Below are 14,428 nucleotides of genomic sequence, written 5' to 3'. Positions count from 1 at the left end.
GGGAGGTGAGGCTGGTCCAGCTCAGAATGTTTTAGCCCAAATGTCTTATCCCTACCACAGTAACATTGTTTTCTCGATTTTATTTGTCAATATAAAAATACTCAAATATTTACAACAAATAAATACGCGGGGACACAATAAGTTACACTGTTAGGAGCCCTCCTCCTAGGGCTGGGAGAGGATATGCAATATCCACAGCATGCCCACCCTCTCTCCTCCCTCCCCCTCCCCCCACACAACCTTTCCCAGCCCCATACAGGAGGACATGTATAAAATACCACTGAACCCCAGGGCCAAGTGGGAGGCCCCTCCCACCCTTGCCCCAAACACACAGGAGAATCCATCTCCCTCCCCCCACCCTGAAAACATTCACAGCCCTAGGAGCAGGACCAGGCCCACCCCAGAGCCCTGGACCCCCCAAAAGGAGCACAGCACCCTGCCCAGCCCACCCCCATATGTACATCGCTGCCCCACACTGGGACAGGTGGGGGTAGGAGAGGCAAAGTGATACAACCCCTTCCCCTTCATAGCTCCAATGACTCACCAGGAGGACCCCCAGGCCAAGGGAAGACTTGACAGAAAAAGGAAGACTATCACACACACACATACAGGCACACACACAGAAACAGAAAGACTATGTCACGCACACACACACATGCACACACCCACATACACGTACATATAGATACAAACACACCCACATCTCCAACTTCTGCCTTGAAAAGTTTTGGCTGCTGGGGTCCTATGTGTCCGTGATTCACAGCCCCTCACAGAGAGGAGGAAGATGCCTTCTGCGAGGCTGGTGCCCTGGTGAGCCACACCAAGTGGCAGTGCCCGTGCTGAGCAGAGCAGGTCCTCATGGCCGGACGGGTGCTGGGCAGGGTCTGTCCCAGGCTGAGCAGGTGCCCGCGCCATGTCCCTGAGGTAGCTGATGCCTGTGCAAAAGTAGGAGCTGCACCTCCCACGCTGCCCCTGTGAAGCGGTGGGGGCCCCTCATACCGAGGACTCCTCAGGATTGGAGTCCGGCAGCGGCTGGCGCTGCTGCAGCTTGCGCCTCAGTTCATCAGCGAGCTCCGGCAGCGGGTGCCCAAGCCCGCCGCGGTCCTCCCCTCCCAGCTGTAAGCGGACGTAGCCATTGGCATTTGAGTTCCGCCCGCCCCCCAGGTGAAGCCGGGTCGGAGAAGGCAGGGGCTGGCCGGGGATGCCTGGAGGTGGAGAAGGGGGCCCGCCCCCGGGCTGGCACCGAGCGTGTCCAGGCACAATCTTGAGGGAGCCGTCCGAGTAGTAGTAGCCAACCGGATCCCAGAGTTTCTCATCGGCCTCGGGGCCAGGCCTGAATGGGGGGCTGGTAGGCTCCTTGGGCAGCTCCAGAGGGTACACCAGGGTTCTCTCCGCCGCCTTGGCACCTTTTTCCAGTTCCTCCCGCAGCCGCCGGCGCAGGGACAAAACAAGCAGCAGCAGCACCAGGCACACGGCCCCCAGGGCCACCACAGCCAGCCACACCAGCCCCAGGTTTTCCAAGGGTGCCCGGGCCTCCAGGGTCACCGATGGACCCGCCACCACAGCCACCAGGTAGCCTTCAGCAGCCAGCCGCGCCCCCTGCTCCTCTGAAAAGCAGTGGTAGGCCCCGGCGTGGCGGGGCTGGGCGGCCATCACAACCAGGGCCTGTAGGCGGGCATCATAGAGGAAGGAGCCGGGCTGTTCGGCAGGCAGGTCCCGGCCCCCAAAAGTCCAGCGGGCATGGGCCAAATTGGAAGAGAGGCGGCAGGGCAGCACCAGGTCTGTGCCTGCCACCACGGTGATGTTTTTGGGTGTGAGCCTGACTGCAGCAGTAGAGAAAGAGAAAGCAGAGTTAGCACAGGAAACTCAGGGCCACAGGGAGATGCAGACATTCCAGCTCTGGCCTAGGGCCCATCCTACTGGGAGAGGGACAGAAAAGACAGCTCACCTTTCTTATTGCCACGGAGGTTACAAATGCCTGAGGTGTCTGAGACTGTCACGTGCTGGATCAGCAAGGACCTGGTGGGGGAAGCAGGGTCTATGGGCATCCTGACTCCATCCACCCTGCCCTTCACCCCTGGTTCCAGCATGTGCAGAGACCCACTCACCCAGAGTGGCCACCCACGGTCACACAGCGGCTGGTGTTGACACTCCAGGCACAGTAGGGGTCCCGAGCGAGGACGCAGTCTGCACAAGAGCGGTACTTCATGCAGTCAGCCAGGGGCAGCTGAACCAGCTGAGAGCGGGAGCCTGCAAAGAGAAGCTTCTGCAAGAGAAGCGAGGCACAGGACAGTCAGCCAGGCCAGGACATGGCCCAGGGGCAGCTCGGACTGCTACATGAGAGCAAAGGGGCAAAAGGAGCCAAAGCAGGAAGAGGGCAGTGCTGAAGTCTGAGGAGAGAAATCGAAGGACCAGAGAACACGCAGCGGGCTTATTACAAGCCATACACAATCCTAAGCACCTTATAGATGTGACCTTCTTAGATAGGAACAGCAGAACCATGAGGCTGAGAAATAGAATCACACACACGCACACACACTCCAGTACAGTATAAATAGTTCAGGAAGTGTGTTTTCCGCTAGGCCCGTCAGCCTTCACAATAGCACGAGCATAGCATAAGGTGTTTTCCTCTCTTTGAATGGTGACTGCCAATCTGTGTGTTTCTTCAACTACAGACTTTCTTTTTGCCATTATTCCATGTTCTGGAGAACAATTTGAGCCACGATAGTTGGTCAAAGGCAAGCACGTGAAAGTTCAGGGGTGTCACAAACAGACCAGAAGGGGAGGGTAGCACTTTGGGGAAATGGTGAACGGGTTGGGACTGGAGGGCAACTGGCAGCCAGTAGGTAGCATCATGAGCGCATCATAACAAATGCAGTCCAAGAGGCCCGACCAACAGTGGCACCATCAGAGAAGAGGCTGTATGTAGCAGAGGCACAGCACAACCTCAAGGGGTCCGAAGGAAGCGTGGAAAGCAGCTGCCAAGGCCCAAAGCTGGGAACACAGCCCCACGGGGACCTGGCTATATATAACGCCCGTGGAGCACAGATTCCGTGAGCATTTGTTTCCTGGAACTCGCCCAAGCTAAGCGAGGTGTGCTCGAGTGCCTCCCCACCCCTGTACTGGCCAAGCAAAGGACTAGGGAAGGTGTAGGGACCAGTGGGTGGGGCCTGATTACTACCTTGCTCCGGGATAGGACCAAGCTTTCCACAGGCTCCTGGTCAAACACCTGTAGCTCCTCGATCAGGTGGACCCAGGGCCCCAGGCTCACAGCCTTAAGCAGCCAGCCGTCTCCTGTGGGGGTTGAGGGAGGACAGGCGTAAATGAAAGGACACGGGGCCCCTGGGGCATCTCCAGATCTCCTTGCCGCAGACACACAGGCCTTCTTCCAGCCTCCAGTAGCCATGCCCACATAGCCACGTGCCTACCTGTGCCAATGAACAGCACCGTATAGGTGGCTCCATCAAGTCCCGTAACCCGGTCAGCCACCAGGTGGGTGAAGTTGGTGTCCTTCTTCACAAGCAAGGGCCGGCCCCACCGAGGCCCTACTTGCTCCTCCATCAGTGGGTGCTTCTTGATGAAGTTGAGGGTGTTATCAGGCAGCTCTAGAGAACTGGTATAGCCATGGCGTCGGTGCCAGTTGTTGATGCACTGGGGAGGGGTGAAGGGGGGAGAGCTGTCAGCATGTGGGAATGGTACTGCGGCTGAGGGCAGGAGCCCATCCCTGCTCTGGAGGACTCACCGAGCCTGGCCGTGGGCTAGGTACTGGGTCAGTATAGCGGCCCCACTTCTGGGCTTGCTCACGGTACTCCTTGTAGGGACCCTCAAATACCCTCTGGATCTCTTCCAACTGGTACTCGCAGACTGCTGACAGGTCCACATCACCCCTGTGAGGACAAGGGAGGGACCCCGAGTCAGGCGTGGTGCCCACTTTACTCCAGCTCATGGCAAGTACCGGGAAGACAGGGACCAGCACAAAGCAGTCGTGGGCGTGTGCAATGTGGTTGTCAGCTTTAATATACCACTGGGGGCAGGGCACTGTGCATCTCCCCCAGGGAGGCTTTGAAAAGGGGCAGATGCCTAACATCTTCCTTGGCTTCCGGTCAACTGACCACTTGGACTTCACCCAGAAGACTGTACCCATAGATCCCTTCCTCCCACCCCTAAGGATTCCTGGCCAACTCACCATCGTGCACGAAAAACCCCAAAGAAGGTGGTGTTGTGCCAAGAGGCATCCTGCAGGGTGTGCAGTGCCTGCAGTTGGTTGAAGTAGAGCTGCCAGTCGGGGGCAGAGCACACCAGCCTCGCCTTCAGGAACGTGGTCCACTTCCTCTGCAGGGTCCGTGCACCCCCCATGTCGCCCTGGCAGATGGCAAGGGGACACTGCCAGTCAGTCCTGCCAAGCCGGCAGGGCTCCCAGGGCTCACCACTGCAGGACTCCGTACCTTGCAGACTCGGGCTACCCGAGCCACCACCTGTTCCGCATAGCAATCATACTCCACTGCCCGCTCACTGAAGAAGAAGTAGACCTTGTCATCGTCCCCTGTGAAGCTGCCCACACTCTCTGGTATGTAGGCAGAGCCTACAAAATGAGGTTCTACAGGAAAGAGAGAAGGGTTAGCGGGGGAGGGGGTCCTGGGACCCTTGCAGGGCCCCCCACCCATGGCTCCCCCTGTCCGCACGCCAGCTCCTCCAGGCTCACCATTGAGCCAGAAGGCCAGGTATTCTGTCTTCATGGAGTGGTGAGGGCCCATGTTGCGCAGGATAACAGGCTCTGTACCTAGGAAGTTGTTGAGCGTGGCCGAGTACAGCTCGCCATCTGTGGGAGACAGATATCGGGTAGACCAGAAGTGACGTGAAGACACATTCGGGACACACAGCCCCAAAGCGAGAACAAGTTCTGGGGGACTCCCCAGCCTGCAGCAGGGACAGCTACTCACCCACAAGGAGGCCAGTGTGGCCCTTGGCTGGGTCATAGGGACATTTCCCCTTCCCATCCTCAAACTCTCCACGCTCCAAAGTGAAGGTAAGCATGTCCTAGGGGTAGGGAAGAGATGAGGAGGAGGAGATGCAGAAGTGCCCAGGAGGGAGTCCAGAGAAGGGCAAGGAAGGGGACTGAAAGGAGAAAACAGCACTCACGATGTAGGTGCATTTGGGCTGGAAGGCGTAGGTACCACAGACGTACAGGTGGGATGTGTTGTAGGGCTGCAGGAAGCGGATAAAGTTGAAACACTCCGTCTGGGGAGAGAAAAGCATCCAGTTAAAGTATGAGGACCTGGCACTTGGCACACAAAAACCAAGAATGGGTCTGGGACCAAGGGAGAGGGTAGGGGTGGGGTAGTCAGCATGCGCCGCGAGGCCTGGCCGGTATCAGGGGCTCTGGCTTTCCTGGTGGTATCCTGAGCACTCACCTGGTTACTCTTCCCTTTCTGGATACACTCGGCCTTCTTCTCAGCTGGTGCCTCCCACGAGATCTAGGAAGAGGAGGGGGCACATCAACATCCCAGGTACACACTGAGCATGTGCCACAAGCATGGCCTGTGGCAGCCACATGGGGACACCAAGTGAGGACACACAGACCCCATTCTTTGGGACAGAAGAAGAGGACAGAAGCCCCAACCCGTCCCAAAGCTGCAGGTGGGGGAAAGCAGCATGCCCACTCTGCCAGAAGGGTGGACCTGGACACTGAGCAAGATTTCCACAGGGGAGAACAGCATAGGGGCAGCAGGGTTGAGGGGACAGCTTGATCAAGCAAAGCCCCTTTGGGCCCTGCCACTCTCATCACTCCTGTGTGCCTCCCGCTCCCAACCACCCCCATCTCCCCCCCCCCCCGCCCCCCTGCCTCTCACCGCTCCTTGCAGCTCCAGCGCCTCCACGCTGAAGGCAAACAGGGCCTCCCGGGCCCCCACATACAGAAGTCCTGTCTGCTCAGTCAGGGTCAATGTCAGGAAGTCCTGGATGCCCGTTTGGGAGAACCGCCGCACTACTGTGGCCAACTCTGCAGGGACAAGGGGGTAGTGAGCAGGGTGGTGAATGGGAAGGCCTTCCTGGAGCTCCAGGCATCCCCCTCCCCCCAGAATTAGCCTTCCTCTCTACAGTGGTCTCCTGGGCCCAATCACCCCTGTTCCCACACTACAGCCAGCACCCCACAAGCAGATGCCAGCCAAGCACCCTGACTGGCAATAAAGGGCCTTCTTTAATAGCCTTTTGGCTCTAACAGCTCCACCCAAGCCTCCCTGGCCTTTCCCAGCCTGGCAGGAGGTAAATCTGGGCTGGTAAGGAGGAAGGAAAGATATCTCAGCCACAGCTTCCGGCCAGAGGAAGCCATCAGACTGATGGCCCTCACTCTCAGGGTCAGCAGCACCTCTGGCTGCTGAGCTGGGCTCTTCCCTCTCCCAGCTTCCTCTGCTACGGCTTCCTTTTTCACTGCCTGCTACCTACATCAGGGTCTGGCGAGGCCCTGGCCCCTGATCCAGTAGAGCAGTAGGTACAGAAGTTGTAATCACTCCTTGCCTTTGGAAACTCTTCACTCCAGCAGGACCTAAATCCAGGCTGCCAGAAATACAAGAGCAACTGGCTGCTGGGACAAACAGGATGACAGGAAGACTTAGTTGGGGCTAGGAGGTCAAGCCAGGGTGGTCAAGGGAAACCAGAAGCTGGGGACCACAGACAGAAACTGAAGCCTTGGGACTGGGAAGCCTCGTTGTCATTCACCATGCAAAGTACTACAATATTAATATAGTCACAGGATTCCTACATCAACCCCCAAAATAGCTGCTGACCTGTCCTAAGGGTCCCCCTAAACCAGTCTTAGTCTTTTGAGCCAGACACAGGCTGGCAAGGGAGGGCTTCATTAGCACCCGAGTGGAGCCTGTGGGAGGTGAGCTCATCCCAGGTCCCCAGAGCACAGTGATGATACAAACACCTGACATCATCTCTTACTACAGGTGTGTGTGCTCAAAGGACTGTCAAGTCTGCTGTCCCCCCCCCATGAGCACATGCATAAACACATCCAGGGCCACCAGAGGGCACAAGTGTCAGGGCAGCAGAGGGGGTCTATTAGGGTTGATAAGGGGGCTCCTGGGGGCAGAGAGCTAGAAAGACTTTGGGGAAGGGGGTGACACTCTTTGCTTTATGCCTGTCCTGGCTCAGTTTTGTCTCTGTGGGCTCTCAGTGTAAGCGCTAGTTCCAGAAGTAAGGCATGGAAGAGTGATAGAGAATGGTCTCTCTTCTTGCATAACAGGACCAGACAGGTCCTGTCTGAAGGAGAGATATCCCAGGACTCCCAGTTCTGGGTCCCTGGGGTCACTCACTCACATTTCTTAGAAAGCTGTGTCCGATACATTGGTGGGTTTTGAGCCCAATAACAGAATAAAGCTGGCATGATCTAGAAGCAATTGCTCTTCTCCCCCGAGTAGTCCCTCCTGGCCTTCCTCCTCAGGACTTTAGGCACTCACCCCCAGAAGATACCGTCTTCCGGGGCACCAGGTTCCACCACACCTCAGCCCCAATGCCCAGGCCCCACAGCCCCACTGCCAGCAGCCAGACAGCCCAGTGTGGGGCCATGGCAAACGCCCCGGCTCTAAGCTCCAGGCCAGCTGCCCTGCTGGGGGAAAAGAAAGGGTCAGAATCATAGCCAGAGAAAACAGACCGGAAGGGGGCCCACACAAGCCCAAGCCGGGAGACAGTGACAGGCTTTCCCAGGAGGCCCCTGGATTCCCCACTTGCCCAGTCCTTGGAGCAAAGACCTAGTCCCCTCCCACACCTGGGTCCAGCCCCCACAGGTTTGGAAGGAGCTGGGGTCCCCCAGAGGGGAGGAGAGGAGCTGAATCAGCTGGAGGAGTGGACACTCCAAGAAGCCTTCTCTAGCCTCCAGGCTCTCACCCACTCCCTCTCAACAGGAAGTTGTTTGAGAAAATAAAAAGGGGGCCCCCCTCCCCCACACTCAGGCCTGACAGATTTGAGGATTTCTTAAAATAACCTCTGGAAGCAGGACCTGCCCCCACTGGGGCTCCAGCCAGCCCCAAGATGTACTTCTGGCATGCAAACCCCTTCGCAGGGTGAAGGGGCATACGGTGGGTGGGCGGTGGCAGAAGCCCCCCAAGGAGGGAGACTTAATGCAGCAGGCGTGAGGGGGTCCCGGCCCCAGCCTCTCCCCTCCCCCAGCGCAGACAATAGCCAGGCAGAGCCCCAAACACCGGTTCCACATCAGCACGGCCGAAGTGGGGCCAGGAGCCGAAGGGGCCCAGCTTCCCGAGGCCCCTTTGTTGCCCAAGAAGGGAGGCAGGAAGTGGGTGGGATGGGCGTGGAAATGACCCGGGCCTCATCCTGTTCCTCGCACAGCCTCCTAAAAGACACTAACCCTCGGGCTGAGAGATGGCGGGACAACAGAGCCGGCTCCAGTCTAATCAGGGATCTCCCCACGACGCTCTCAGGCGGGGGCGGGGGGAGACGAGGGGTGGGTGGGGAGCGCGAGAGGGGTTCCTCTTCGACCGCGGGGGACGCCCGGTGCAGGACAGGCGCCTGCTGCGCTCCCCCAGGATCTGACAAACCTTCCCAACTCAGGGATTGCGCCCCCGGGACCCCAGCCTGGGCAAGCCATCTGGATTAATTTCTACTGCCCCAGCCCTCCAGTGCCAGGTACAGAGACACAGAATCTGGGGACCTGCTCACCCCAAAACAAAGGGTACCCGCCAAGACCTCGTCCTTGATCACCACCACCGCCCCCCCCCCCCCCGGATTCTCCCCTCCCCCAGCTCCCGGGATTTGAACGCAAACAAAGCGGCGGCGCTGGGAGCGTGGCGAGCCCGGCCTGCGGACGCCCCCTGTCGGCCCAGTATCCCAGCACTGGAAGGGCGGGGGGCTGGGGATACGTTCACCCCTCCCTCCTCCGTCCCCCCAACACACCCCCAGCCTTCCCTCTGCCCCTCACCCTAGGCCAGGGCCAGACCCCGCGGCGCGCTCGGAGAATCGGCCAGCACACTGGTTCCCCCACCCCCAGCTCTTCCCAGGGCGGGGAAGCAGGGGCACGGCTGGGTGGGGGCTGGAGGAGCGCGGGGCCCAGGCGGTGCGCCCCCCACACTCGCCCACCCGGACCACGGGTGGCACGAACAGGGCTTCCGCGGCTGCAGGGTGAGCGCTCCTGCCGGGGACTGTGCGGCCCGGCTCGGGTCGGGAGCTTGGCTTTCCAGGACAACCCGCCTCCTCAGCCTGAGCAGGCGGGCGGGCGGGGGGCCGCGGCAGGGAAATCCGATCCCACAACATCGGCCTCAGTCCAAGCCCGCCCCAAACTTTCCGTCGGGGGTGGGGGAGCAGGGGGCAGCTCGGGGGCCTGGAGAGGATCCTGGCTGCCGACCTGACAGCAAGGGGGACCCCCGGTCCCATCAGCCCCACTCCCCCTGACCAGTCTGAGCCTCCGGACGCTATGGCTGCGGGCACTGCTCGCCCGGCTCCCGAGCCCCCGCCTGGCAGCCCGCGAGGGGCGCAGGAAGGATCTCGGACGGACAGCTGTCCCCGCTGCTACCCCTCCCTGCGCCCCCAGACTCAGTCCCTCGCGCGTGCGGCAGCCCCTGACCGAGTCGGGGGACAAAGCGGCGGCCCCGGAACCCTGGCGCTCCCGCCCCGCGCTACCCTGGCCTCACTCACCTCTTCTTCGCGGCTTGAATCCCTGGGCGCCGCCCTCGCGTTGGGCTTGGATCACGGTCCGCCCCTACCCGCGCGCCACCGCCCGCCTGCGCGCGCCCGCCCTCCCTCCTCCGCTGTCCCCTCTGCCACCGCCCCTCGGTCCCGGCTCGGCTCGGCGCCCCTGGGCTCGGGCTCCCCGCGCCACCGCGCCGGGCGCCGGCTCTTTCTCCAGAGCTGCCGCCGCTCTCCGCCCCCCACCCCCTGACGTCAGGCGGGGTGGGAGGGGGTCGAGCGGAGGCCGGGGGCGGGACGCGAAGGCCTGCCCCGGAGGGGGCTGAGACCCGCCGCGACCCGCCGGTCTCCCACCTCCCCTCCCGCGGGCTCCGACCCCCAATCCTCCCCGCGCCCTGCCGCCCCGCGCCTCGAAGTCCCGGACTGCGCCACCGCGCCGGGAGGTGGGGCGGAGGAGGGACTCCGGGCATTGCCTTAGGGGGATCGGACTCACCCGGTCTTTCTGAAGTGTCCCCTAAGGCCAACTGCGGACTGGGCGACCGGAGTCAGGAATGGGGTTGAGGGGCTCCCCACGCTGCAGTTACAGGAACGAACGCGAGCAAAACACCTCGGAGCGAGTATCCGAGGGAGGGGTGCAGGAGAAACCGAGGCTCCTCTTCGGGGCGGACCTAAGTGGTCTCTCTTTTGCCCCCCAGTTCTACTTCGTTTCTTGGCCCCAACGCCCACTGGCCCCCGCAGTCAGACTGGAACGGGTCTTACCAGCCAGGATGACCCACTCATCTCCAGCGAGTCTGCCCCTTGTTTTTCATGCTCCACACAGAGGGGCAGCAGCACCCTTACCCAGCTCCCGGTGAAGACAACCCTCCACTCCTGTTGCACAGAGCCTACCCCCAAGAAATGACTCCTTCTGATGCCACTGGGTGACTGAATAACAAGTGACATGAGCCCTGGTTTTCAGATGAAAGCGGCTGAGGGGAGCCGCGCTGGAGAACGAACCACCACCTTTAGAACAGCCTGCCTCTGCCCACAGTGGCTCCTAGAAGTCACTTGTAGCTCTGGCCTCCGTGCTGGGGTGGACCTTGCCAGCTGGTTCTCGGAGCTGGGCAGGTGGACAAACTCCAGGGAGGCCGGCCCACCGGCACCCAGACACAGATGCCTTGTCTCCTCTTGGCTAAGGGCAAATGACAGAGGTAGAGTCTGGAGCCCCGAGGCTCTGGTGGTAACTTTAAGCGGGTGCAGTCCTGGAGGGGAGGAACACTAGGGCCCCGTCAGCAGATCTGGATTATAAATCAGTCCCGACAGGAGCTTTTGTTCTGAGTTAAAACTTGGCATCTGAAAGTGGAGACCAGAAGAGTAGTGGAGATAATTGGGAAAAGCAGCCCAGTTTGGATTCAGTAACAATCGGGTCTTTGCTGGTACACATAAAGGCCCCTTCTCCAGCACTGGCCAAAGCCACATTTCGCAGCTCCTTTCCACCAGAAAAAAAGCTGTGATCTTGGAGATGGCTGAAGATAGAGGGCAAGCCAGTTAACAATTAGCATGGGGTGGGCAGGGAAGGCGCTGTGCTTCAGCTGGCAGGGAGGAAGGTGTGTAGGACTCATCCAGGTTAGACCCTGGGTCTATTTGTAAGTGGAAGTAAACTGATATGCAAATGCACCTTACATTTGTTCTGTGCTTTAGACTTTGCAATCTGCCTTCACATACATTTCCTCACATCATCCTCACGGCCACTCTTTAAAAGGTAGGTATTGTTTCTCCAATTGTATAGATAAAAGGAGTCTTAGAAGGGTTAAGCAACCTGCTTAAAGTCACGTTGATAATTAGCAAGGTCAGAATGTCAAATCAGGTCTCGGGATTCCCAATTCTGTCTTTCCACCATGTCAGAGTGTATCCAGACAACTTTTAAGCCCCAGTGTATTCCCTGCTGTTTTTCCTCACCTCCACTCCCACCCCCACCAGGCAGAGACTTGAGCTCCTGGCTCCACCTGCAAAATGGCCCCAGTGGAAAGTTTCAAAAGGTGGTTTGGTTTCACTGGCAGGGACAGTCTTCTGTGCCTTATGGCAGGCTTTTCTGTTCCTGCTAACAGACTCTGGGAGCCCTTCCCTCCCAAATGCTCCTCAAAGATAAAGCTGCAGCTCCCCCGCTCCCCTCTTCTACCTTCACTCATTTCCTGCTGTGTTCTGTTCATTTCCAGCACTAGCCTTTTCTGTGGGTGGGTGGGCAGAGGATAAAGTTTCCTGCATGACTACTTGCTCATGATTCATACTTATTAATAAAAGCACAACTGGTCAAAAATGAGGATTCCTGGGTTTTAAATTAAGAAAAAAAAAATACACTAAAAAAAAAAAAGAAAAAGAAAAGGCTCCCGTACCTATCCTGTCTCCCTAGGGCCTGTCTGGCATATTCTTTTTAAGGAACCCACCCACCCTTCAGGCCTTGGCCTTGACAGACCCTCCTGCTCACCTGCTTGTGGCCAAGTCAAGAAAAGGCACAGATATGCTAAATGCCTTCTGAGGTTCTCTAAGGACCCACTGGCAGCTCAGCACAGGCCAGTCCCTACAGATGGGCCCTGGAAGCTTTTTTTTTTTTTTAAGTTTTTTTAAAATTTATTTTGAGAGAGCACAAGCAAGGGAGGGACAGAGAGAGAGAGAGGGGAGAGAGAATCCCAAGCAGGCTCCGCACTGCCAGCACAGAGTCCAACCTGGGGCTTGAACCCATGAACTGTGAGATCATGACTTGATCTAAAGTCAGGAGCTTAACTGACTGAACCATCCAGGCGCCCCGGGCCCAGGAGTCTTATCTGAACAGCAAGCCCCCTCTTTTTCCTCCACATGTTGGTCATGTGCCATGGTGTCCCTCATTTGGGTTCTTTACCCCTAGCTCTCATGAGGCAGTTTTTGGACGGGGGAATGGAGCCCAGGGTTCACCCTGGGGTTCTTCAGTCAGCACTGCCTGGCCAAGTTCCAATGGATCTAGGAACTGTTGTCATCCCACAGAGGGGGAAATGAGAAAGCCTGGGTGAGCTACCCTTTGGGGATCTTTCTGAGGGCTTGGGGACTGAGGTGAGTGGGGACATAGGAAAAGGACTTCCTCTTTCTACTTCCTCCTAAAGGAGAGTTATCAAAGCTGTCCACCTGGGAAGCCTTTCCCTTCCCAGCCCCTCCCTGCCACCATCACCAAGAGGAAGCAGGAAAACATCCGTCATCACAGCCCCGGATGCTGCTTTTCCAGTGGCTTCAATCAGGATATCCCTCAGCCTTTTCCCAGGGGCTTAGAGATCTGGAAAAGGCAAGCGGTGAAGTTGCCAGCACCACTGTGGAATTCTTGGCCTAGAGGAGATGGAGTCTCTAACTGGTCCCGGGCCCGTTTGAGAAGATGTGGTCAGCTCCCAGCCAGTTCCAGAGAGGGCCCGTTACATGTCCCAGGGAATATCAGACGCCCTTGGGTGATCTCGAAGTGCACCCCTCTGCTCAGGTTACAGCTAGGTCTCTGGAGGAACTGAGTACTCATCAACACCTCCTTTCTCCTTGGTATCTATTTCCCTCTTGGGGATGAGTGTGTTTGGGGAGCAGGGGAGGAGGGGTCAGTGCACAAGAATCAGGATTGGGGGAAGGGCTCCAGATGTCTATGCTGATGGACAGCACCATCTCTTTCTCATAGCCACATAGAGGTGACTTCAAGAACTGGAAACTCCCCTGTTCAGCCTCTCGGGCCTCTCTACTCCCTCTCTGCCCTTGGCAGTGAGAACAAAGAGGGGAAATTTCAAAGGTGATTTCCAGGTTTCCAGAGCAAACTGAAGAGCTGAGGATTAACTGTCAGGATGTGCAGTGTCAGAAGCAGGGGCAGCCCTGAGGGAGGTGAAGGAGGTTGGCTCACCAGAGCCTTTGCTCTTTTATCAGAGGATCTCAGGCCTACCTGATGCCGCTGGGGCCTCAGTGGTGCTCCGGCCAGGAGGGCCTGTGATGCGGCCAGGAACAGAAACCAGAACTCTGAGTCGAGTCACCCTGGGCATCCAAGTCACCCTGGCCAAGGACTTCTTCCACCTCTCATCTGGCAAAGGGAACATGGCAGGGAGATGACCCAGAACTCTGCCCTCTGAATTATAGATGCCCCCAGCTCCCAGCATTCTGGGCACCCAGCAAGGGAGGCAGCCATGTCTAAAACAGGCCCAGGAAGTGATGGGCTACCCTTTAGGTCTGCAAATTGAGCCACTTGGCCTAAAGGTCCTTTATTTTGAGGGGGGTCTCTCTCCTGGTTAGCCTGACTTACCCTGACCCCTGTGGCATGAAAGATCAAAGGAGAGGGGCACATAAACAGAGAAAGTCGTAAGCACCAGCCAAGCTCCACCGGCAGACACTCGGGTTGAGCTGAGGCGTGGGCACAGGCCATCCTCTACTACTTCCACCTTTCATGGATGGCCCTTGCAACACCCCCTTCCAACCGAGAGTCAGGAGGAGCCTGAGACAGAGAATGGGGATACCCAGGGCCTTCCCGGCAGTGGGGGCGGGGCACAGGGCCCACTTACTTCTCAAGGGGGGGCAGGTCAAAGACAGCCAGCACTTCACTAACAATCAAGGCCCACAAAACTGATCTTGGGTAAAGCTGAGGGAAAGCAATAGCAGTATCCAGAACTGTCTTTTGGCTCTGCCACCACCCCCCCCCACCCCGCTAGCCCCCCACCCCGACTTCTAAGTCTGGGGAGTTGATTCCAGAACTCAACAGTAAACTGAATTAAGAGTAATTACAACCCTGACCCACCATTTCACTCTGTGTATCCTCCCCAGCAGGGTG

At 58.3% G+C, this 14,428-nt stretch overlaps 1 protein-coding gene across 4 annotated transcripts; it reads right to left on the bottom strand.

The window, feature by feature from the left end:
• Positions 1 to 65: 65 nt before the first annotated feature.
• Positions 66 to 10,905, bottom strand: SEMA4C (semaphorin 4C). 4 transcript variants are annotated; one of them, XM_053200491.1, is made up of 15 exons: positions 10,130 to 10,905; positions 7,458 to 7,603; positions 5,850 to 5,998; positions 5,412 to 5,474; positions 5,140 to 5,238; positions 4,941 to 5,037; positions 4,703 to 4,819; positions 4,446 to 4,597; positions 4,187 to 4,362; positions 3,743 to 3,887; positions 3,429 to 3,651; positions 3,182 to 3,294; positions 2,109 to 2,266; positions 1,949 to 2,019; positions 66 to 1,823 (listed from the first exon to the last, which is right to left on the bottom strand). In XM_053200491.1, exons 2-15 carry the CDS (start codon positions 7,564 to 7,566, stop codon positions 994 to 996), a joined length of 2,502 nt encoding a protein of 833 aa, XP_053056466.1. In that variant the 5' UTR covers positions 7,567 to 7,603; positions 10,130 to 10,905; the 3' UTR covers positions 66 to 993. The 4 variants fall into 4 exon arrangements, with proteins under 4 accessions (XP_053056466.1, XP_026928402.1, XP_026928401.1 ...); XM_027072601.2 differs by lacking the exon at positions 10,130 to 10,905 and adding an exon at positions 9,646 to 9,960; XM_027072600.2 differs by lacking the exon at positions 10,130 to 10,905 and adding an exon at positions 9,646 to 9,959 and having other exon boundaries at positions 7,458 to 7,606.
• Between the last annotated feature and the right edge of the window lie 3,523 nt (positions 10,906 to 14,428).

This window comes from Acinonyx jubatus, chromosome A3 (assembly GCF_027475565.1).
Source record: "Acinonyx jubatus isolate Ajub_Pintada_27869175 chromosome A3, VMU_Ajub_asm_v1.0, whole genome shotgun sequence".
NCBI lineage: Eukaryota > Metazoa > Chordata > Mammalia > Carnivora > Felidae > Acinonyx > Acinonyx jubatus.
Note: the sequence above shows the minus strand (reverse complement) of the source record. Positions and strands in the feature narration are given on the sequence as shown.

Bases quoted from the DNA above. Each gene is read 5' to 3' on its own strand.
- SEMA4C (XM_053200490.1), bottom strand. From the start codon at position 9,384: ATGGGACCGGGGGTCCCCCTTGCTGTCAGGTCGGCAGCCAGGATCCTC. The intron at 5,038-5,139 runs GTGAGTGCTGTT...CCCTACCCCTAG, and splicing joins AGCCCAAATGCACCTACATC to GACATGCTTACCTTCACTTT. The intron at 4,363-4,445 runs GTACGGAGTCCT...GCCATCTGCCAG, and splicing joins GGGTAGCCCGAGTCTGCAAG to GGCGACATGGGGGGTGCACG.